This window comes from Tachypleus tridentatus, chromosome 12 (assembly GCF_004210375.1).
Source record: "Tachypleus tridentatus isolate NWPU-2018 chromosome 12, ASM421037v1, whole genome shotgun sequence".
NCBI classification, from domain to species: domain Eukaryota; kingdom Metazoa; phylum Arthropoda; class Merostomata; order Xiphosura; family Limulidae; genus Tachypleus; species Tachypleus tridentatus.
In genome coordinates, this window is record NC_134836.1 from 13,009,671 (window position 1) to 13,035,562 (window position 25,892).

General features: G+C 33.6%; 2 protein-coding genes across 7 annotated transcripts in view; one reads left to right on the plus strand and one right to left on the minus strand.

Annotated features, from left to right (window-relative positions):
* Positions 1–11,308, plus strand: part of nac (GDP-fucose transporter nac) — a 28,586-nt gene extending 17,278 nt beyond the window's left edge. For all 6 annotated transcript variants that reach the window (XM_076472491.1, XM_076472493.1, XM_076472492.1 and 3 more), the window contains one exon: positions 122–11,308. In XM_076472491.1, coding sequence (XP_076328606.1) covers positions 122–349 — 228 coding nt within the window. In that variant the 3' untranslated portion in view covers positions 350–11,308. The remainder of the gene's footprint in view (positions 1–121) is intronic.
* Positions 11,309–15,677: 4,369 nt separating this feature from the next.
* Positions 15,678–23,471, minus strand: LOC143234837 (thiol S-methyltransferase TMT1B-like). The gene is made up of 2 exons (XM_076472496.1): positions 22,770–23,471; positions 15,678–16,767 (listed from the first exon to the last, which is right to left on the minus strand). Exons 1-2 carry the CDS (start codon positions 23,325–23,327, stop codon positions 16,531–16,533), a joined length of 795 nt encoding a protein of 264 aa, XP_076328611.1. The 5' UTR covers positions 23,328–23,471; the 3' UTR covers positions 15,678–16,530.
* Between the last annotated feature and the right edge of the window lie 2,421 nt (positions 23,472–25,892).

A 25,892-nucleotide genomic window follows, 5' to 3' on the forward strand; every position in this document is an offset into this window, starting at 1 on the left:
TATAAAAGGTAATTGAACATTTTCATATTGAACCTTTAGCAGTATTACTTTTACCAGACAACTACAACAATAAGTTACTGATTCAAACATATGTGTAATAAGATTTAATACTCTGTTTCAGGTAACATCTCCTCTTACCCACAACATCAGTGGCACAGCAAAGTCATGTGCCCAGACATTGCTTGCAGTAACATGGTTTCATGAAGTAAAACCTGCTCTTTGGTGGATGAGTAATGTTATTGTTCTACTTGGTTCTGCTGGCTACACTCGTGTCAAACAGCAGGAGATGATGCAAGCACATCAAGAAGCTACAGTTAGCAAAAGAGAAGAAGATAAAATAATCACATAATTGTAAAAATCACTGCATTTAGGTATTGTTTCTTATCCCTCCAGAAGATTGTCATGTAGTGCAGTTATAAAGATTTTCCTAAAATGAAGGCTTTATTGTTTTTTAGACAAGTTTATAATGCAACACATTTGAAGTGGTCTTGACAAGGTATTGCACAATCCTGTTTTTTTGTCTGTTGAATGTCACTGTATATATACTTTGGTATTACATGTTGTAAGTCATTAATGCTAATTTAATGCAAGTCACATGGGTGTGGTGTCTCTAAGTTATTTTATGCTATTGAATTTGTGGAGGTTGATTTAATCATTGTTTTTAAGATTTCCACTAGTAATAGTTTATAATAACATTTAACCTCTGAAATGCAATTTCCAGTTCTCTCCTTTTAATGGGTTATAGTGTTTGGCTTCAGTGTCCTGCAAAAATATTTATATCTGATTGAATATGAATTTTGTATACAGAGCACATGCATTGAATACGTTCTTTTATTGTTTTACTGTGCACTGAAAGTGTTTCAAAAAGCTTTATAGTTTAAAATGGATGTTAAAGTCAGTTTTTTGTGGTTTTTTTATTAAGAAAATGCAACTTTTTGATATTGCTGTAAATTAGGAAGTTAAATTTGTGCAAAATTAATAGATCATAGTGTACAACATTCTTTAACAATCCTGATATAAAAGATTTAAATAAGAAAATATAAAACTGGGATATAAGTTTTCTTAGCTATGATTTGTTAACAATAGTTAATATTTTGACATCAGCAAAACAGGTAGTTGTGTAGATAAGCATGGCAAATCTGGTAGTCCCATGACTAACTCTATCTGGTTATTAGTTATTACAGTTTTCATTCATCATCAACTTTTCCCAGATTATTTGAAATACCATCTGATATCAGCATATTCATAGTTGGTATATAATTTAGCTTAAGTTGAAAGCGAAAAAAATTTTATCAGTGAGTTATGTCTTTACAACGTTTCTATTTTTTATAGCTTCCTATTGTTTCAATAAACAGTGTACTGTATTGGTAAGTATCACAAAGACTTTGTCTTTGTTTGCTGTATACAGTACATAGTCTATTATTGATTAATTTGAGGCTTGAAACATACAGTGTACAGTGTGTTGTTAATTAACATCAAAAATTAAACTAGAGTTAATGTATGTAATGCACAATGTAGTGTTAGTTAACTTCAAGAATCAGTCTATAGTTAACATGTACAGATATATAAGTACCTATCATATTATTATTTACTGTCTAAAGCTAGCTTAGAGTTAAGATATAAAATACATAGCATTTTGTTACTAAACCTGTAGAAATAACCTTGATTTAAGAGGTATACTACACAATGTATTGTTTAACATTAATACATGGCTCCCACAAATCAGAGAAATTGGGAAAAGTTGGTCAGTTTTATGCTTTGCATTTTTAATCTGAGAAATATCAGAAGTTCATTTGCACACAAGAACAGGGAAAAGTTGGTGAATTTTATGTGATTTAGCAATGCTTTTAGGATAAGACCAAAAATATCATTAGCACCAAAAAATCATGTTAGATTAATTCTGGTACCTGTTGTAGGTCAGTGTGTGTCTTTGATGCATAAACATTATTTTATGTACATCAGTTTTTTTTGCCTTCTGCTAATTATCAAGGAATACTGTGGTAGCCATAATAGATTACAGAAACAGCTAGGTTTTTGTCTAATCAGAGTGTTAAGGCTCTGGAAAAGGCTTCATCTCATTTTCTAAAACTAAGTTAAAGAGAATCATTTTAAGGCTTTAAGTCATTTAACAAATTACTACTAAGAGTTAGGCTGCTTCCAGTAAAAAAACTAGTTTTGGTCGTAAATTTTAGTACATTAATAAATCTGCCCCAATGACAATGGTCAAAGAAGGAATGTGCAGTAATTTGGGTGTAATAAGTCAAAATAATAGTAACTTGATCATTTCAGTAAAATTTGGCAGTTCAAATATCAAACAGATCCACACAGTTTTGTTGAGTTAATATTTTAATTTATATCTGTATTTACATTTATTACATTAACTTCCAAAAATAATTATATAAAATAATAATCTATTAGTTATTTTTTAATCATGAAAATCAAAATGTAAATTCACTAAGCATTGTTAGTAGCACTCGATGTCAGGAGACACTGAGAAGGTAATATCTTCAAAAGACAGGTAGAATATTGACAGTGACAGTTAAAGAAAACCTGTATAAAGGCAAATGTGGGTGGTAATGTATAATATTTATAAATTGAGAATGACAATAAGTTTAGGGCAAATTGAAATTAAAAAGTATTAAAATATAGAATATTTCGTTGACAATAATTAATAATATGACACCCGTAAGGATTTATTAGAAAATGTTACAGTTTGTTATCAATGAAGTATTTGTAGAAATAGTGGAACATGTGCCACCGAATGACTGAAAATGTCACGTTTACATAGTAATTTGGAATTTAATACATTGGATGTTTGAGTAATATAAGAATTTACTGTTTGTGAAAGCAACAAACAAGATGCTAGGAACGGAAGAAAATAAAACTGAAAGTTGTGGTGAACTTGTACAGGTTGACAGAATTAGATTAATAATTTTGATATTGTTTTGAAACTAGGCTTTCAGCACAGTATGCTCTTGAGATTTAGATATTGTACTACAATACTAGTGTGGTTGAATGTAGGCAGTATGTTAGTATTTGTCAGAATCTATATCCAAGGGCCATACCAGAATGAAAATAAAATATTTTTACTCAGCAACAGTTTTATTTAAAGTAATAAACATTATTTTGTAACAACAAAATGAAAATCTTGATACTTAAGTCTTGTAATACTGTAGTGGAGTGATGAAGAACTTTGCTTATGATAACATTCTTGTCTGTGCCATTTAAAACCCTTTAAAAAGTATGATTTTACATTGTAATTACATAAGATTATTATTCTCTTCACATTTGATTCCTTATACAAAATATTCTGTATGTATAATTAAAATTTACAACTTAGTTATTTATTAGTATAAGTAATTGTGTGATTTCCTGAATGATCAGAACTTGCATGAATCTGAAAATATTTTTGGGAACAAAGATTACAATACTTTTAATGTACATGAACATCATAAAGAAATTGTCAATGTATATGTAAAAATAATAGTTTTCTGACTTTGTGGATAATTTCCTGAACCACTAATTGTTTTATAGGTATAAGAAACATGGGTTTAGTGCAGTATATGGTTGGTAACTGAAATATTTCTATATTTTTTGTGCATATATGCACATCAGGATACATTGACTCAATAAATATATCGTGTGAAGAGCATACTTGTTAAAGTATACTCTATTTCACGATAGTGAACATGGCCCTTTCATGTATTAAAAGCCAAAATGTATTTTTGTGATTTAAATTAAAAGGTATGTTTGGTACATGGCATCATAAATAAATGGATAAACTTCCTTTGTTGTGTATGTTCTAATAAAGTATCAATAATTTGATAACCACATGACAAATCATATTGAAATATTACAAGATGGCACTTAAGTAAACCATGAGTCTTAACATACAGCCTTGTTTTATTAAACAATGTATGAAGAATGTTTTGCAACTTCACATAGTATTGTTATTATTTGAGGTAATAGTTCAGTAATATATTACAAGCATAATTAAATGGTTAGGGAATAACCTATTTTGACCAGGGAGAAGTCAGTAATTTCATTATTTGCTAAATGTGGGAACTATGTTGAAAATTAGCCTAGACTTAACATATACAGTGCAGAGCATATTAATAGTTAACCTGCAAAGTTAACCTAGAGTTAAGATTTTCAGTACATAGCGTATTGTTAATTAACATGAATAATTAGTTTTGATTTAAAATGTACAGTGCACTGCATTTCTAGTTGAACTTAAAAGTCAGTCTGGAGTTAGTATATACAGTAATTATATTTTCAGTTAACTAGAAGAGTTAGTGAAAAGTTAGCTTTGATTTAAGGTATACAGTGCACATTGTATTGTTAATCACAAACATTGGCCTAGAACCATCATATAAAATATATAGTGTACTGTAGTTAACCTCAAAAATTAGTCTCGAGTTAACATATACAATGTTTAGCATATGTTTAGTTAATTTGAACAGTTTGTCTTGATTTAAGGTATACAGTGCACAGTGTATTATTAACCTCAAGAATTATACTTGATTTAAGATGTTCAGTGCACAGAGTAGTGTTTGTTAGCTTTAAGAATTAAGCTTGGTTTAAGATATATACTGCACATTGTGATGTTAGTTGACCTTAGTTTTGTTTAGATTTGAAATAGGTAGAGCATAGTGTACTGTTTATCAATCTCAAGATTGTTTAGGTATAATAAATTCATTGCACAGTCCCATTTAACTGTTAAAATTGTCTAAATTTAAAACAGTCATTATATGTGTTTTCCTAACTTTTAGTTTTTGTTGATATAAAACATGAATTTCACAGTCTGTTGGTTTAGTGCTTCCTGACCTGTGCACTGTGGCACACAGTTGTGCCATTGAAGAGTCTTAGGTATGTCATTGAATTTTTACAGTTATTAAGTAATTTTTATTTAGCAATGTAAATTTATTATCAATTTAATAAATTTTAAGAATTACAGATTTTATTTATTTTCTCCTTAATACACAGTTTGTACTGGGGTAGAGAAACAAAGTTGGCACACTTGTTGTTTGGGCTTTACAGAAACTATAAGTTAGAAAAAGGTTAGCCAAGATGACTGTCAGTGCACATATGAATAGCTCATTTTTTGCCATGCATAATTTATTTATTCAGAAGAGTGAGTAAAACAAATACTTCATCAGCATTTTTTCCACAATATTATAAACAAAAAATTGCTCACCATGCTTGCAAAAATTCTCATTTGTATAAATCCAAGATGGTTGCCGAATTGAACACTTCATTGATTTATATTAGAGCTTGATGCAGTATGGAAAGTTATTGAATAGTCTTTGCTAAGTTAAAGCTTCCTTAACAATAGGTGTAAAAGTGTGTATTAGAAAACTAATAGATTTTAATGGACTTTGAACATTTTTAAAAACGGCAGATACTGGCTTTAATCTATTTAGAGGCTGATAGAGATTAGGAAACTGACAGGCAGTTAAGCTTGAATAATATGGAAACATTTGATTTATAGATCCAAAACTAAAGTTAAAAATGTAGTATTAAAAAGTTGCAAAGTGAACATTATAAATTAATCTTTCATGAATTTCTATCCTCCAAGTGGCACAGTGTACATTTGCATACTTACAACACTAGACACCAGGTTTCAATGCCCATAGTGAGCAGAGCTCAAAGATCCAGTTGTGCAGCTTTGTGCTTAATTATAAACAAACATGAATTTCTAAGAAATGAAATTACATAAACAAATCTGAACATTATATACTACATTTATTTTACAAGTTAGTATAAGTATAGTAACAGTAAAAAAGGTACACATGGTATAGAATCAGTTCAAGTGACATTTTAAAATTAAAATTCTATCAAAATTTAAATAAAAATATTGGATAATGTAGCTAATATCAAGATATATCTCGCAAAAGTCAAGAATATTCAAACTGATTGTTTTGTCATTTTACTAGTATTAATACATGGTGTGTAGTCCACTGGCAGAATACTATACACTGGACTTCTGTACTCCTGCACACAACCTTCAGAGCACAGTGGTGCAGCTCTACAACCACACTTAATGAGTTGTATGCAACTTTTGTGGTTTCAGTTAGAATCATCCAGAGAGGTTCCTACTTGCCAATTACATTTGAACTGGAAATATTGTAAGCTTGTCAACAAAAGTTAACTTGGTGCAAACTCTGATTTGCATATTCATTAAGGGCTATGCTGGTGAAAGATTTTTCATCAGTTGTGCCTTGCATGGAGAGTCCCTATGGATCATTGACATTTCCATATGTTTTTAGTTGAGCTGTTACAAAGAATGCAAATGAATTGCTCTGTGATGTTAAAGCTAGGTGAAATTGCAGTCAGTGGTTTGAAGGGATGCTGCACAGGAAATTTGAAAACTTCAGTAGCTGAGGGAAGTGCTTTCCATGTTTCCCAAGATGACTTTTTTGCCCTGCTGTTCAACATTATTGTTGTATCAGACCCAGTAAAAGCATGGAAGAAAGGGAATGCATTGGACTTTTTTTTTTTTTTGCCAAACTCAAGGCAGATGAAGTTGATATGGTAGTACCTGAGGTTCTTTCTTTTTCCAAAGGCTGCTCAAAGCTGTATAGCAGAATGTTGCTTTGTCAGTTTAAAGAATATACTCACCGGGATTACAACAACATCTGTGTCCACTGTGCTTACTGAAATAGTCTTCACACCCTTTTGCACAGCACTGGAAACATGACACATTCTAGTCTCAGCCTCCTCATGATTTGATGATAGCAATGGCTTACCATTGCATTTTAATACAACTGATTGTCCAGAGGCTATAAAGATTTCCTGCAGGTAATCATAGGCAGTTAAATCTCTCATCAGCAGTACAAATGGCTCCAATTTGTTACTCAAGTCCTGTTGAAATGCAGCAAAGTTTATGGGCATCTTTGTCTCAAGAGAAGGATTTTTCCTTATCTCCTTACCTTTCTTCTCATCTACAGCCACCTTCTGTCTTCCTTTTATGCATCTCGTACCACATCTGTTTGTTTATGGGTTTGAAATTGATGATTGGTTTCAGGTATGAAGTTCCTAGCACTGTACTCACAAAATGTTGAAGGATCAACCATGGGAAATGCATGTATTACAGTGGAACCCTCATATACCTTGACATCAATATGCATTGGGACTTTTGGAGGGAAGGTATTTAAGAGATCTAATAATTGTGATTTGAAGTTTGGTAAGCAAATATTTCCATGGTGACTCAGAAATGGTGGCCAACAGTGTTATGCATGCATGAAAAACTCATCTTAGTCCCCATCATGAACTTGACTTAAGATGAACAGCTAGGTGAAGAGACTATAGTCACTCTTGATGTCTGCCATCTGCTGCTTCAGCATGGATTTGGCTTTTGTTTTGTAATGTTGGTAGATATTGAATTTATTCCTCTTGATTAGCTCATGGATTGGTACAATGTTCTCCATAATAACATACTTCACAAACTTTGCAAGGTACTACTGATTCATTGCTATGAAATGTGCTCACCACATCATTGTCTATACAGTCATATATATTGAGGGCCATAAGTTCACATGATTCCTTAGCAAATGCATTACTCATCAATTTAGTTGCAGTACAAAGTTTCTTTACTTGTGTGTTGATGGATTTCTGAGCTGAAGCCCTTGTTCATTGCTTTTAAAACCTGCAGTCATCCATAGAATACTGTCTTTCAAACTGTGCCAGTAGTCTTGCTTGCTCTGGACGTAACATCATCTGTCTTTTCAATGCTGCTGAGTTCTCTGTTAGCCCTGTTTCTTACCAGAATCCTTTATTTTTGTGAATTTCTGTTCATGTGCTTAGTCCACTGGCAGAACAAAAAAAATATTTTGTATCTTAGGGAAGACCCAAGAAAGCTGAAGCTTGTCTCTGATGCCACCAAACGTGCACAGGGTTTCAACATGCATAATTTTGGTTGTCCAGAACAAATAACTATGATGTCAGCTTCTCCATCACTTCCATGCATAGTACAGAGTTTTTCTGATTTTGAAAATGGACAAAGGTGAGAACCAGCATTTTTAAGCAGAGAATAAGGTCCCAGTACTCAAATTTGGGATTCATACTGCACACTCCTTTCTTCTACCCAGCAAAAGCTTCTTTCTCAGGTTGATCATCATGTTGGTCTTTTAGAATTTGCAAACATCTCATTGTAGCTTGGTAAATGACAACACAGTCACCTAATAGGCATGTTTTGTCCTGATCAAATGGAATGCATGAAAGAAAGAGTCTGTGGTGGTAATGCCTGCCTCACTAAAAGCTGTAGCCCAGCTGCTTTCCTCTAGTCAGTCTTCCACAAAACTATTCTGACATGAAGGCCTCAAAATATAATGAACAAAGATTCACCATATATTTCTGACCATGTTCATTGCACATACTTACAACAGGCAAAAAGCAGTTGATCAACTGCCATCACAGGTGTCTGTTTTGGGTTTAATTTTTCTGTTGCATTCTTTAGTATGATCATTCCTTGTCTGATCATTGGAGCATTCTCAAGAAAAGAGAGGCATCAGAGCACTCAATTATGTTTGTTACCTGTGGTTGATTAAGTGGGGTATTTTGACCCTCCTGTGGTATTATCTATGAAAGTAACTGAATACTCTGTTGATCCTATATCATTTCTTTTTTCCTAGCCTGTTAAAAATGTTTTTAAATTGATATCAGAGATGTCCACTTCTAGCACAGTTACAATTTTAATATTGTAAGATACATCAGGACCAATGTAGTAGCTATCTGGAAGGAGTTATGTTTTGGTGTTATCAGCAGTAGCAGTGATAGGTCACCTACTTTTCTCAGGATTGATGGCAGTGGGAAGCTAAAAGAGACTAATACTGGCTCCATGAAAGTTATGTTCAGTATTGTCAAGAGCAATGATACCTTCTTGCATCATAGCAGGACAGACAAAATTTTCATCTATAAAGTATTGGCACAAAGCTGTTGTCAGCCAATTTTCTGATTCCAAAATGATTTCATAACTGGCACTTATGATCAAGTTTATACAGTCATGTGAGAATGTACATATTCAGGCTAACATAAAGAGGAAGTGATGGTTCATGGTTCTTTACATGCTTTAAAGTACTGGCTGTTGGAGTATTTTGATTAGAAATGAAGAGTATCACTTGGAAGACTGTAATGTAGGTTTGGGAAGAAGAAGCACTCTAACCTTTGATGTTGCTGTTGCAGAGAAGCATAGGTATTAATGATTTTGGGCTTGTTAGTATTAAACAGCCCTTGCACTCTGTAAGAAAAGATCCAGTGAATTTAAAGTATTCCTTACTAAACATCTTCTTTTCTGTCACTACATGGTCTAGGGTTCATTAAAATTGTGGGATACCACTGCTAACTTAGTTTATGTAACCCCTCACTGAACATAAGGAGAGTATCAGTGGTGTCAAGAAAACCCACTTGTAGAGAAATATATATGGCAAGGTGTGCAAGAAGACAATTCCTGAGCCTTGATATGTTGATTATCTTTGAAAGACCAAGAGTGGAAAGTCCTTGTTCATACAATGTATGGATCTCAGAGAGTTTGAAACTAAAGGATCCTTCTTCACTCTCATTTTTGATATAAGAAACCAGCTTAGCAAACACACAAGATCACATTTCTCTTATCATTACTGGATGATCTGTTCTCTCCATACTTCTGTAGCGATTCTTGAAGGCTCTGAGACAGTTTTTGTGATACTTTGATTGTTACCAGTTAATACCCAAAAGTCATTGTCTTCCAGTTTTGTAGCCATCTCTCTCATGCTCTTATCTAGTTCCAAAGTAGAGCAACTATGATGAATCCTTCTTGAAATTGTTGTTCAGATGTCTAGAAACTTTGATTGGCATATCTGTACCATTCTGCATGGTGTTGCAGTATGTATTCACACTGTATAGTTCATTACAAATTAAATCAACAGGAAGTGGTTGAAAATGTCAGAAACCATCCATGTTTTGTAGAAACTTATCATAAGAATTAAGTCCTTTACCATCCAATCTGTCTGCTTGGCATCTTATACTGTATATACTGCTGTCTCTCTGGCCAATAATCTTTTCTTTTTTTTTTACAGCCAGTTATCCTAAACTTACCATATATAGCTAGTTATATTGCAAACTTTGATTAACACTCTGTCTGTGAGTAAGAAAGAAATCCTGATGAATTGATTCACAAACCAAGTATTCTGGTATTCATTTTTTTTTTTATTAACCTTTGAGTAGAGACTTTAACTTGTTATGAATATCTGAAACCTGAATTGCCCACAAGCTTATTCAGGTTCTCACTAATTTCCAGGTTATGAGAGAGTAAATTCCATATCTCCATCCAAACTTAGCTGGCTCCTTAGCTCTATAAATCAATTTTATCCTTGGTGTTTTTGCTTGTTTTGTTTTGGTAGTGGTTGTTTCTGATTGGAATCACAAACAAACAAGTCAGTTGCAGGATCTAGTCCAGTGTGTGAAGGATGGGATAACATTTGTAGCATAGCACCATGAGTTGTAGCAGTGTAGCATCAACGGCATGGCACATGAGAAAATGTAGATCACGCAAGGGTTTTATACCAACTATTAAGATCTTATAATCAAAAGTAATTTTTATTTGACCAGTAACAATAAGCCAACACGAACACTTCTGCCATTTTATGAAAGAGGAACATGGTCTGGCCAACCTCTTAAGCTGCATCTTTATGGCTTAACACTATTGAGAGATGCATTATTTTCACAGTAAGTTGTGATTTTGTTTGTGATTAATGGATCAAGACATTTACTGGTATGCATATTTTTAGGTTCTAACTTGAATATTGAAAACCATGACACTTCTCTGTAGTTAACTCAATCCTTCAGGTTTGATCTCATTAACTTGCAGGTTTGATGTTAAGTTTGGATAATCATATGTGCTTTAAATGTGTATGGCTGCATAGTTATCTCAACACACTTTGATTATTCATATTTTTCTTGTAAAATAATAAACTGGTATGAAATGGTTAACTAAGAATGATGATCCTAGGAGTTTAGTGTTCTGCTGATAAGAATTAATTATGCTCATAAACATCCACATTTCATTTTACATCATGGTGACAACATTCTGGTTCAATAGTACCACAAGGAAATACAGCAAGTCGCATCTTGTTCACCAATTTAATTGTTAGTTTGTTTATGGAGGGCATTTATTGTGTTTGGTGTAGTGTAAGAGATATTATTATGTAAACATACCTAGAAAAGACTAGTCAGAATAGTTTATCAGTATTATCTTTAAAGTTGTTTGTTTATGGTTTTTTGGGTAAAGTGGTTTTGTACTAAACAGGAATAAAAATTGTGCAAAATAGAATTTTATGTTGAGTGAATTTTTAAAATCCCAAATTCATTTAAGTCAGACAAGCTGATCCTTATGTTATGGTTGTGTATTACTGCAATTAGGATTGAATAATTTGAGTTCCACTTAAATTATAGAATGAGGTTTTGAGTCATGGGAAGAATTGCAGGATAGTGTTTAATGCATTATTTCAAAGAAACTATATACTCATAATGGGATTTACTATAACATTATAATGCCTCCCACAGTTGGAAAGGATAAGTATGTTTGGTTAAAGAGATTAGAACTCGCGACGCTCAGATTACAAGTCGAATGCCTTAACCACCAGGCCATGCCAGATTCCACTTATCTGTGATTGTCACTGAAAATATTCAATATGAATTTAGGTATTGTTCATAAAGAATTTAACTATCCCAGATGAGTTCCTAGAAAAAAAAATCCAATTCCTGCTGGGTTTACCCTCAGGAGTGAGTTTATAAAATTTAATACTGTGATTTCCATACACAACTCTTACACAGTGCCTTGCAAAAGTATTCGCCCTGCCCTGCCGAAAATTCTTTACATTTTGTTTGCCGTTTGAGCTTACAATCACGAAACTTTCAAATGGAACTTTATACTTATAACTTGCGTACTCTATTCTAAACTGAGAGAACTGAAAAAGAACAACAAAAGAAAGATAACAACACTGATATGATACAAATAAATTTTCAAAGAAAATAAGAATATTCTACATTGCATAAGTGTTCAGCCCCTTTTATTTGACAACTCTAAATCAATTCAGGTGAAAAATATTAGTTTCAAACGCCACAAAATAATTCGTGTAATGGTCTCTTCAGAGCGCCCTCGATTGCTTTGCACCTCTTCTTGAGATGCAAAGTGTTAAATCGAAATACCTGCCACGAATTTTACTTTTATTTAATTTTTGACGGTTGCATCTGGTTAATGAAAGTGGGTTTTTCTCGGGGTACTCCCGTTTTCCTCGCACAGCTAAATTACCGGGTATTAGGATTTACAGATCCCTACCCTCGTTTTTTTTTTGTTTTTTTTTATGGAGTCAATATTTAACCTCGCGAAACACTAACGGACCTTTGTTAGCGGTAGACTGCATAATCACGTTAACTTTAAATTTTGTAGGTATAACTATTAATCACCAGCCCAGCTAAATCTAACTTCGCGTGTAGGGCAAAGAGAAAGTCTCTTCTGAGCGCCCTCGATTGCTTTGCATCTCTTGTTGAGATGCAAAGTGTTAAATCGAAATACCTGCCACGAATTTTTTATTATTTATTTTGTTTCAGTTCATAGTGGGTGCCGAGTTGTCGGTTTTTCGTTTTTCTAACCTGCTCATGATATCGAACGTAATGTCAGGACGATTTTGTATTACGTCCTTTTTTTTTTTTCGGGTCGCTATGTCACTGCCATCTAGTTCTATAAATGTCTGAAAGTTATTTCATAAAGTCCAAATATTGTAACTAAGATGTCTTGTGGTTTATCAACCGCCGTCATATTCATTATTACACTAATTTTGGAAAAATCTTAACTTACCAAATACTGACTTACAGTCCAGCACCTGCGATATGTACTTGTTTTAGGACGTTATTAATCACACATAATAAATCACTACAATACCACAATTTAATTGACAGTCATAATCATAAAAACCTTTAGCTATAAATCAAGCGACTATTCTTTGACCTCAAAACAGATATGAGGGCTGCTCAAAAAATACGCGGACTGTTTGAATTGCGCGGCTCCAGTTGGTTTCAGGGGAATCCGCTTGGTGTCGCTAGGTTTGCACAGATCAGCTGATTACGACGCCATTTCCCGATTGCAGATATCTTCATTTGTGTATTAGCTACGCGGTTTTAAGTGAAGTGCGATTTTTTTGTTTGGCGGATTTCAGAATGAATGACCTGAAGGAGCAATGGCTTGCTGTGAAATTTTGTGTTAAACTTGGAAAATCCTGAGTGAAACTTTTGCTATGCTTAACACGGCTTACGGTGATGTTGCTATGAAGCGTACGGCATGTTTCAAGTGGCATGAACGTTTTAAGGATAGTCGACAGTCCATTGAAGATGATGAGCGTCCTAGACGTCCTTCCACGTCAACTGACGACCCACACGTCGACAAAATCAACACCCTGGTGCGGGCAAATCGACGTCTGACTGTCAGGGGAGCTTGCTGAAGAGTGTGGGATATCAGTTGAATCTTGTTACGAGATTTTGACCGAAATATTGAAGATGCACCGCGTTGCTGCGAAATTCAGCCCTCAGAACTCGTGAGTTTTTGGCCAAACACTCGATCACTGTTCTTCCCCACCCCGCTACTCACCTGACCTTGCTCCTTGCGATTTTTTCTTGTTCCTCAAACTCAAAAGACCCTTGAAAGAAAGAAGATTTGAGACGATTCCCGAGATTAAGGCAAATGCGACGAAGGAGCTGGAGGACATTACAAAAGAAGCGTACCAGGACTGTTTCAACAAGTGGAAACACCATTGGGATAAGTGTGTGCGTTGGGGAGGAGAGTACTTTGAAGGGGTCCCAGACCTGTAACTTCTAAATAAAGTACATTTTGTTTTATGACGTCAGTCCGCGTATTTTTTTAACAGATCTCGTATTTCTTCTTGTTGAACTTGAAATTATTATTGTGTCATGAAATACCTTTCATTTACACTTTGTAGATAGATAAACAAATGTATAAAATCATGTTACAAGTCAGTGTTTTGTAGATTTCTTTTAAGAAACGCACTTCTCATCACAGACTAATATATTATCTTTAATATATGTAGGTAAATTAGATCACATACTGAAACATTTGCTAACAAAAGTTCAAGATAAACTCTACACGACAACGTCTTATTTTATAGCATATTGAATTATAGGCGAATGCAATAATACCTGCGGTATGTATTTGTTCTAGCACATTATTAGAAACAGAATAAATAATTATAAATGAAACATAAGGGTATTACTCAAAGTAATTATTTTACTTAGTTACATACTATATACATCATTACATGCAACTGAGATCCCTAACTAAACGGATTATTAAATAAGTGAAAACAAAGCAAATATAAAAAATACGGTATTTAGTCTATGATGAGAATTTTTAATAAGAAAATCAAAGAACTCTCATTTATATATATTTTTAAGTGAAAAATATAAATAATGTCACCGTAACAGTTTTAAAACCTATGTGTGGAAATATTAGCAATGAAATAGTCCATAAAATAGTTTTTGTGATGCTACTAAATGAAATTTTATAATTAGTTTGTCTTGAATCATTTATTTTTATATGCAATTTTATGTTTTTTAGTGTGATGTGACGTTCTCTAACGGTATGTCTTGCGAGTGGGGAATAATTACTTATGACAGATTAGCAACGCTACCTATGGAACTAGTACCACGTTTTCTGGACAACTTACGTTTCACAGAGAAATTACAACTTTCGCCTGTCATGGCGCCCTCTAGTTACTCGTATTGTTACTATAACATCATTGCTCTCCGATGCATGAAACTATGATGTCATTATAACTGGCGTATGGCACCATGATATCATTTTCTCTACCCCTTCCCTCCTTATTACTGCGATCGAGACACTTTTGTCGTCCTTTGATGGCATGCTGTTAACAGCTTCGAAAACTACTCAAATGCATTGATTATCGGTAAAGGATGCCCGTTAACTTCGTCCTCACCTCTTTTCGTTTCGTCCTAAACACTACCGTGAAACTCAGCTTTTTTTGCGTCGCGGCATTTTTAGCGGGCCTATAGTTTACAAAAAAAACCAACAAAAACATTTTACTTTTAGGCTTACAAATAGTGTTTCTACATTATGTTACTACAACATTTGTAACCGTTATTCGATGTTATTGAAACGTATTCAGGTAAAAGGCATTTTGGTTGAATAACTTGAATCTAATTTATTGTTAACATGTAACATAAATAATTCAGTCATTATCTCCTATTATGTTGTAGACCTGGCATGGCCAAGCGCGTAAGGCGTGCGACTCGTAATCCGCGGGTTCGAATCCCGGTCGCACCAAACATGCTCGCCCTTTCACCTGTGAGGGCGCTATAACGTGACGGTCAATCCCACTATTCGTTGGTACAAGAGTAGCCCAAGAGTTGGCGGTGGGTGGTGATGACTAGCTGCCTTCCCTCTACTCTTACACTGCTAAGTTAGGGACGGCTAACACAGATAGCCCTCGAGTAGCTTTGTGCGAAATTCCAAAAACAACCTATTGTTTTGTTTACTTCGTAAGTCTAATTAGTTAGATAGAGAGCACTGAATTATTCGAATTAGTTATCATTTGATTTGATAATCCACAAATACTTATGCATACCTAAAAGTAGTCAGAGACAGAAAGATAGAGTTGTACAAAAAATACTTTTACAATATACAGAAATGTTTTATTACTTTAAATCGTACAAATATATATAAAAAATTGTGTAGACATTGTTAAATTTTAAACTTCGTACAAAAAGCGATCTTTCTATATTTCATATAGATAGATCACCGTAAATACTGTAAAATTAAGGAAAAAGAAATAACAAAAACTAGCAAAATGATAGAGCTAGAAATAAAAATAAGATTTTAAGTGTCCCACAGAAAGTTATATGAAGATTATTTTCGTGTGTTTGCTTTCAGCTTTAAAGGGTTTGTTTTTCAGGGTTGCAAACATTTTCATTGTTATATATTAAGTTACGCTTTTTCCACTGGCAGCAGTAAGCTTGAAAGTTTTAAAAGTTAAAATTCAGGTTAGATCCTGCGGCAAGCACAACGTATATATCCATTGTGTGTATCTTTGCGCTGATAAAAACAAAACGAAGGTCACTTTTCTGTGGTTTTGTTTTCAGTCATTTGTGAAACATTTTTAAGTGAAATGTCTTGTGATTGAAAGCAGAGGTTTAATGCGTCACTAAAGAAAGCTGTTCTGGAAACAAAAACGCGGGTTTACTGTGTCATTAAATAATGATGTTGCAAGAACAAAACTGCTAGTGGAACAAAGATATTGATATAGCGTCAGATACAGAATAACCGAGGCATGACGTTATAATTTCTTTATTTTTTTTCTCCTCAGAAAACTTCAAGAGTAAGAGGGATTAAGATAGCAAAGTCGGAAAATATACATCCAGTGGCGTCTCTTCATGTCACATTCCCCCTCTTAAAAGCATGATCTGATGGTCAGAAAAAGGAAGCAAGCTACTTCTAGAGAATATACTCTTAATGCTTTTTAACAGCTATTTCGTGGCGACTCCAATAAAATGGGGTCTACAGAAGATGGGTACAAATGATGGAAAAGAAGTCTCATGTTTTACGTGCGAAAAACCAGCGCCCTCTATAAAAGAAACTGGTGAGCGTGTAATTTTACATCCGGCAAAAAACACCGTCCAGATGGGTTCAAACTTCTCCTGGACCAACCTACTCCAACTGTGTTCAGGGAAGATCACGTGCTCGAAGAAAAGATACTTCCCACCCTGTTAAGAAAAAAGAAAGAGAAAAGAAAACGTTATTTAAGTAGCTTCTTTCATACAAAATTTAAGTATCAGAACACAGATAATCACAAATCATAATTTTATGAGGTTCTTAAAATTATCTTCGATATTTGTTTTGAATAATTTTAGTTTAAATAACTGAATAATTTGTACCTGGGGATGATGAATTATTGCTGCTTGTGACTCGATATTGTTATTCGTATAGAAAGGTGATCTGAGAATAGTGTTTTTGTTGCTGTTTTCTCGGGGGGGGGATAGTTTTAAATTCTTCTGGTTCTTTTTCCTGATTCCATTATTTGAAATAATTCACATTTATATTCATGTTTTATTGTTCATTAACAGGAGTATCAAGTCCTGGTCAGGTAGATAATAATAATTGTGTTTTTGGTGAGTACTAAATTTTATTTCAAGTGTTCTTACAGTTTGATAAATTGTTGTTTTTTTGTGAGTCCTGGTTGTAGCATCTGTTACAGAATTACATTATATTACAGCAGTGTTTGAACTCCTCTCAGTAGCGACCTTTTAAAATCTGCATGAAGAATACTGAAGAATTTCAATGAACTCGTAGAGAGTAGTTAAATGAATATGCAATTGTTTTTTCTCTGTTCCAGCAATCATTGATTACCTGGGGAAGGCCCGCCATGGCCAAGCGTGTTAAGGCGTTCGACTCGTAATCCGAGGTTCGCGGGTTCGAATCCCGGTTGCATCAATATGCTCGCCCTTTCAGCTGTGAGGGCGTTATAATGTGACGGTCAATCCCACTATTCGTTGGTAAAAGAGTAGCCCAACAGTTGGCGGTGGGTGGTGATGTCTAGCTGCCTTCCCTCTAGTCTTACACTGCTAAATTAGGGACGGCTAGTGCAGATAGCCCTCGAGTAGCTTTGCGCGAAATTCAAAACAGACAAACCAGTATTAAACACTGATTTGATTTCAGATTAGAACTTTTTGCATTATATAAAAACATGCACATAGCTATTGAATTATTATTCGAATACGCCTTTATACAAGACCATTTACAAAGTCCCACATACACAAGTTCACACAGTGGGAACACTGTAATTAACACGGCACAAAACGCGAATAGAAAGACAATATCTTATAGAGTTTTGCCCATACTTATATTAAGACACGTATATTTATGTGCAACACTTTACAGCCCAACAAAGAAGCCCATGAGATATATTCACTATGAACTTGCCGTCTCACAAGAAGTGAGTGTATAAACGTGTGGCATGATTCGGATTACAAGCCACTTATGATTCAACAGTAACTTCGAAAAATAGCTGAGGTCAGCCTTCAACTATAATATAATACGGTACTTTTTATATATTGTGTAATAAATAATAGCCTATATATGTTTCTTGGTGCTCTCTAAATGTGGGATTACTGGTATCATACCTTTAAATCTTGCATTAATCTAGCTCCTCGTTAAAATGGTTAAAGATATTTATCATGTCGTGTTCTAGTCAATAGAACTATCGATATTTATTATATCGTATTATTGTCAAAAGGGTTAGGGGTATTTATAATATCGTTTCCATGTCAAGAGGATATTTATTATATTGTGTCCTTGTCAAGAGGCTTAGAGATATTTTTTATGTCGTGTCCATGTCAAGAAGGTTAAGGATATTTATTATATCTTGTCCTTGTCAAGAGGGTAGGGGTATTTATAATATCATGTCCATGTCAAGAGGGTTAGGAATATTTATTATATTGTGTCCTTGTCAAGAGGCTTAGGGATATTTGTCTTGTCGAGTCCATGCCAAGAGAATTAAGGACATCTACTATATCTGGCCCTTGTGAAGACCTAGCGTCCCTTGTTTTATATCTTGTTAGAGGATTAGCCCTAGTTGTCAAGGGCTAGGTTAAGGATATTTATTATATCGTGTCCTTGCCAAGAGAATTAAGGGTATTTATCACATTTATCACATCGTGTCTTTGTTGAGAGGGTTAGGAATATTTATTATATCGTGTTATTGTGAAAAGAGCTAGGGATATTCATTATATCGTGCCCTTGTGAAGAGGGTTAGGAATATATATCATGTCGTGTAATTGTGTAAAAGGGGTTAGGTAAATTGATCATATCGTGTCCTTGTCAAGAGGGCTAGGGATATTTATCATGTCGTATTCTCATCAAAGGAGTTAGGGATATTTATCACGTCTTGTCCTTCTCAAGAGGATTAGGAACATTTATTACATCGTGTCCTTGTGAAGAGAGCTAGGGATATTTGTTATGTCGTTTCATTGTCAAGAGGGTTAGGGATACTTATCGTGTCGTGTTCTTATCAAGAGAGTTGGGGATACTTATCTTGCCCTGTCCTTGTCAAGAGGGTTAGGAATATTTATCCCGTCGTGTCCTTGTCAAGAGAATTAGGAATATATATTATATCGTATTATTGTGAAAAGGGCTAGGGATATTTATTATATCGTGCCCTCGTAAAGAGGGTTAGGGATATTTACCATGTCGTGTCACTGTGAAGAAGGGTTAGGTATATCTATTATATTGTGTCCTTGTCAAGAGGATTAGGGATATTTATTACATTGTGTCCTTGTGAAAAGGGTTAGATATATTTAATATATCGTGTCCTTGTTAAGAGGTTAGTGTTAATTATCAGGTCGTGTTGTTGTCAAAAGAGTTGGGATATTTATTATATTGTGTCTATGTCAAGAGGATTAGGGATATGTATTATATCTTTTGGTCAAGAGGATTAGGGGTATTTATAATATCGTGTCCACGCCAAGATGATATTTATTATATTGTGTCCTTGTCAAGAGGCTTAGAGATATTTGTCATGTCGAGTACATGCCAAGAGGATTAAGATTAAGGTATCTACTGTATCTGGTTCTTGTGAAGAAGGGTTAAAGATTTTTATTATATCTTGACCTTGTCGAGAGTGTTAGAGATATTTATCATGTTGTGCCCTTGTCAACAAATTTAGATATTTATCATGTTGTGTCCTTGTCAAGAGGGTTGGTATATTTTTTTATATCGCGTCCTTTTCAAGAAAGTTGGGATATTTTTATATCGTGTCCTTGTGATGAAGGTTAGTGATATTTATCATGTCTGTCCTTGTCAAGAGGGTTAGGGATATTTATTATATTGTGTCCATGTCAAGAGGATTAAGGGTATTTATAATATCGTTTCCATGTCAAGAGGATATTTATTATATTGTGTTTTTGTCAAGAGGCTTAGGAATATTTGTTATGTCGTGTCCATATGAAGAGGATTAAGGATATTTATTACATCGTATTTTTTGAAAAGGGCTAGGGATATTTATCATGTCGTGTTATTGTGAAAAAGGATAGATATATTTATTATATCGCCTCCTTGTCAAGAAGCTCAGAGATAATTATCATGTTGTGTCCCTGTCAAGAGGGCTAGGGATACTTATTATGTCGTGTTCTTGTGAAGAGGGTTAGGGATACTTATAATATCGTGTCTTTATGAAGAGTATAAGGAATATTTATTATATCGTGTAGTTATACTCTGGTAAACATGATACTTTCATCGTCACGATGAGCACAATTCTCTCTTTCGTTAATAAATATATTATATATTATTTCTAATACTGTATGAGAGTGACCCATTAGCGACTGAAATCATATTTGACGAGAAACTAGATTCAAACCATCAATATTTAGCGTACTGATTCTATTTTTATCGAGTGAAAAGTTTCTGGCTTTCAAAGTTTAGAATAGATTAGTTAAATATTCATGTTTGGTGAGAGCTTACTTTCATTTTGATTATTCAATTTTTTTAATTTATAAGAACTTTTAAAGAACAATGTAATTCCTGAATTCATAAATCTTAAGAGTAGTATTCTGCCTCAATAAGCCTGGCATGGCCAGATAGTTAGGGAGCTCGACTCGTAACCTGAGAGTCGCGGTTTCGAACCGCGTCACACCAAATATGCTCGCTTTTTCAGTCATGGGAGCGTTATAGTGTGACGATCAGTCGCACTATTCGTTGGTAGAAGAGTTGTCCAAGGGTTAGCGGTGGGTGGTGTTGACTAGATGTTTTCCCTCTAGTCTTACACTAATAAATTAAGGACGGCTAGCACGACGTTCAAAACAAATATTCCTCGATACAATGCAATCGTCGGGACCCATAACTTAATATCGCGCAAAAAACAAAATTGCATTATAAAAGAAATCAACATAAAATATCGTCTCACCCACCTATTTTAATTTGCATGCTAACATGATATTCATAAAGAGTTTTGAGTAGCTTAAGACTATGTGAAGTTAATATAACCTGAGTGAATTACTCAACTGATATTAAATTCATTAATTATACTTCCTTGTTCCAATCTCATTTATGCAAGGATTACATGGATATAAAGGTGTTTCCACGGTGGACTCAGCAAATAGCCCAATGTGGCTTTGCTATAAGAAAACACACACACATAGATAAATGTGTTTTAAATTTATATGTTAAGCACTATATTGTTTTTATTGAAAAGTTTATTAATAACTTTTAACAAATGTTCATAATAGAGACTGGTTAGAATTTCATTCATTTAACGGGAATGTAAAACAGACAGTATTAAAATGTATAGAGTGTAAACATTTGTAAACTTAGTAAATATAATTAGAGAAACCATAAGGTTGAATATAATTTAAAATACAATAAAATTAGCACGAAACAAAATTTTGATATGCTCTTTTCTTTTCTACTCCATTGTTAATGAAATAAAACAATGAACGTCCACAAATGCGAACTTTTTAAGTAATACAAGAAAAAATCAATGTTGTCGCTTTAGAATATTCATTGAAAAAAACGCTTTCAAAGATATTGCTCCTCCAAAAGTGTGAAAACTATTCCCTTCCAAAACGACATGCGATATAGGTCATGAGGCGCGAGATCACTGGCACAAGGAAAAGAATGATTTTCATTATAAAAAGGAATCCACGAACTTTTTATGTTATAATTAGGGTTGTGCTTAGCTGAATCATTGAAGTAATATCGACTGTATTTTTATTTTCTAGATATTTTTAAAACATACAGAGATTAAGTATGTTATACTAAAATGATTTTGGAGTCTCGCCACGTCGTTACAGTCCATGTTAGTAGGTCCGATCACGCTGTATTTGATGATCATGATCCATCACAATAATTCTGCAACCTAATGGCCACAATTAAAGGCTCCAGCGAAATATTATCATGTCCAAAGTACACAACACCATCTTAACGATATTCCATAATCTATCAAGAACGACTATTTTCAAATGGCTGTTTCAACATTCTGATTGCACAGATTTAACAAGTATAAATACTTATTTCGTTCTCCTGATGAAATGTGTTTTAGTGTATCAACCACACCACATCTTCCGTATCAATACCGACGAGGCCTTTCACCTCAAAACATCAATAATTCAAAAATTACATTTATAGAATAATAAATGAAAAGCCTTATATTAAAACATTGTTACTGCCATCTTCATGCTTATATAACGATAACTCTCTGTTCTTTTAACTCAAATTAAATTCGTACAATGATTGTTTTTTGTACGTGTTGTGGTTGACGTGTGTAATGCATGAACAGAAGACAATTTAAAATCCTCGCTAAGGCCAATACTGAACAACAACAGCGCCTAAAAGAGAGCCTATTTCAAGACTCACATTCATTTTAATGTATTTTAAGCATTGCTGTTCATATTTTCATGTTATTGAAACATCGTTACTTCTATTCTCATGTAATCAAAACATTGTTACTCTTATTTCCATGTTGTTTAAATATTGTCACTTCTATTCTCTTGTCATCAACACTTTATTATTATTTTTAATTTTGTGTTATTGAAACATTGTTATTTCTATTCCCGTGCCATTAAATCAATGCATTTTCTACTTCGGTATTATAAATGTTTTGGTATTTGTGTTTTAGTTGTTACTTAAACTCCTGTTCTTTCATCGATATATTCACGCTTACTTCGTTTACAGTTGTATTTTACATGATTAAATCGGTTGAGTTTTCACAACTTACCGGAGTCAAAACTCTTAAAATTTCCTTCAGAGTTTCTTGTATGCTTGTCACAGAACACAAGACGTATGTCGACGTCACAGCGTCCACACTATTGTCCGGCACGTCCTTAATGTCCTCGGCTCCGCAACAAATCAGACGTTCAACTATTACGTGTTTATTCTTCTTCAAGCTGTGTGCTTCATGAAAATAGCTGTTGAAGTAAGGGTTAGGGTCGACGCCTATCAGCCGACATTTGTCTGGGTAGAACTCTAAATTACAGCCATGAGCTGCTCCTATCTCGAGAATTCGAATTGACCCTTCTTTGCGAAGCACGGCATCACCTGAAGTAATCGTTTGGAGTTCACAAAAGTGTTCTTTTTTCATATGGAATGTCAGTACTTCTGCAACTGGATTCCAAATGTTTGAATGGAACCAGGCAAACCAACGAGTACGGAGAAAAGAAGAATGTTTTAGTAAAATGTAAAAGGCAAAGAAAAGTGCAGTTGTTGGTAATACTAGAAAACACACAAATGTTTCCAGCATCTTTAGTCCAAACATTATAACAGTTATCATTACCATGTTCGGTTAACCTGGCTGACAATAAAATTCCTTGCGGTGAATAAAACTCCTGCTGATATCTTAACATTAGTTGACTTTCCTCTGAAGTAGCTTTATATTAGTAGATATGTTCACTACCCACAATGAACTGGGAGGAGGAAAACTTAGAGGAAAAGACAGTACGTAGTTACTGATGCGGAGTTTCTATTGAATAGCCTTCATCGTGATACACGTTACCTTCAAAACTGTCCCCAGGCTATTTCATTATGTTAAAAAAAAGTTGTTTGGACTGACCCAGAACTAATATGAGATGCTTGTACACTTAGGTTTCAATACGAGCTTAATCATGTGATACAGCTTGAAAATTAGAAAAATTAAAGGATAATCATGGTCTCGATACAAGACTGAAATCCGATACGTAAATCAGATATTTTTGTTAAATAAAATTAATAAAAAGAGACATCAACGTTTTTTACGTGCACAACAAGCTAGTTGTAAAGTTTAAACATGTCAGTTGAAAGCTTTAAAAACTCAGTTTAAAATATATAACTTAAAAACTTCATAAAAACTCAAAGTTTAAAACATATAACTTAAAAAAAACTCTACATGTTTCGATGGAAATAATTTCACCATCTTCAAGACAATAAACGACGTAATACATATAAAGTTACTTATAAACTTAATGTACGTGTACAATTGCATGTTCACAATGGCGCCATTTACAACAACGATTTCTAAAAGTTTACTTCCGTGCTTCCTGAGCTTGAATCTCTATATTCATTTTATTTCTATCAATTTCTAAGGATTTTCATATACTGATTTAATCCTTCACCGTTACCTGTTTAATTGAGAATTTTAACATTATTCCGGTCAATAACAATGTAAAATTTGCCACATGTTCCGCCAAAGCTGATTCACCATTTTCTAATAAATATATCCACCGCACTTTGATGTTTTTTACTCCAAGTTTCAACAGTGTATTAGACCAAAAGTACAAAATATTATATATATATATACCCCATTTATCCTTTAATTCAATTTTATCTTTCAAACCATTAATTATATAACTTAATTTTAATTGAGAAGTAAATATTATTTGGCAATTCATATTTTTCCTGAACACATTACCTATTTTACCAACTATTGTGAAATACAGGGCAAACACATTCTTTCCCTACGTTCCAGTTTTGTTGTCTGCAATTTAGTACATCCAGAAATTTAAAGTTTTTCAAAATATTTATTCTACATTCTGTTTATGATTTCTCCCAACGTCAGAAAATAAAATTGAATAATACTAAACTACATTGGTAAATATGTCATGTTAGTGAAAAATAAAACAAAGAATGAATATAAATTATTTTTCTCGAATTTATCTGCAAACTTAATTCCTAATGTAGATTGCTAAATGTTTTCAGGTGTAAGGACAGAATATCTTCTTTAATGATATCCAACGTCCGCTACAAGTATCCCAGATGAAATCCTAGGTATATCGGATTTGCCACCAGATGGTTCAAAACGTGTAGAAAAGTATGCAAAGTCTGTGAACAAGTATAATTTGAAAGCTAAATTATGAGACAGCAGTGCATTCATAAGCATTTAATTTTTATCCAAAGGCAGTAATGAGAGAAATAAAACGATTTCAGTAAATTAAGGTTTCAGCTGAACGAAACGTTTACACTGTGTTTCTTGATAGATATGGTGGTAACACACAAAGATGTTTATATAATGTTTCTTGATAGATATAGTGGTAACACACAAATATGTTTATGTAATGTTTCTTGATAGATATGGTGGTAACACACAAAGATGTTTATATAATGTTTCTTGATAGATATAGTGGTAACAAACAAATATGTTTATATAATGTTTCTTGATAGATATGGTGGTAACACACAAAGATGTTTATGTAATGTTTCTTGATAGATATGGTGGTAACACACAAAGATATGTATATAATGTTTCTTGATAGATATGGTGGTAACACACAAATATGTTTATATAATGTTTCTTGATAGATATGGTGGTAACACACAAATATGTTTATATAATGTTTCTTGATAGATATGGTGGTAACACACAAAGATGTTTATGTAATGTTTCTTGATAGATATGGTGGTAACACACAAAGATATGTATATAATGTTTCTTGATAGATATGGTGGTAACACACAAAGATGTTTATGTAATGTTTCTTGATAGATATGGTGGTAACACACAAAGATGTTTATATAATGTTTCTTGATAGATATGGTGGTAACACACAAAGATGTTTATATAATGTTTCTTGATAGATATGGTGGTAACACACAAAGATGTTTATATAATGTTTCTTGATAGATATGGTGGTAACACACAAATATGTTTATGTAATGTTTCTTGATAGATATGGTGGTAACACACAAAGATGTTTATATAATGTTTCTTGATAGATATAGTGGTAACAAACAAATATGTTTATATAATGTTTCTTGATAGATATGGTGGTAACACACAAAGATGTTTATGTAATGTTTCTTGATAGATATGGTGGTAACACACAAAGATATGTATATAATGTTTCTTGATAGATATGGTGGTAACACACAA

Excerpts from the sequence above, each read along its gene's own strand:
- LOC143234837 (XM_076472496.1), bottom strand. The coding sequence starts at position 23,327 with ATGGTAATGATAACTGTTATAATGTTTGGACTAAAGATGCTGGAAACA. Across the intron at positions 16,768-22,769 it reads TTTTAAGAGTTTTGACTCCG|GGTGGGAAGTATCTTTTCTT; the intron begins GTAAGTTGTGAA and ends TTTTCTTAACAG.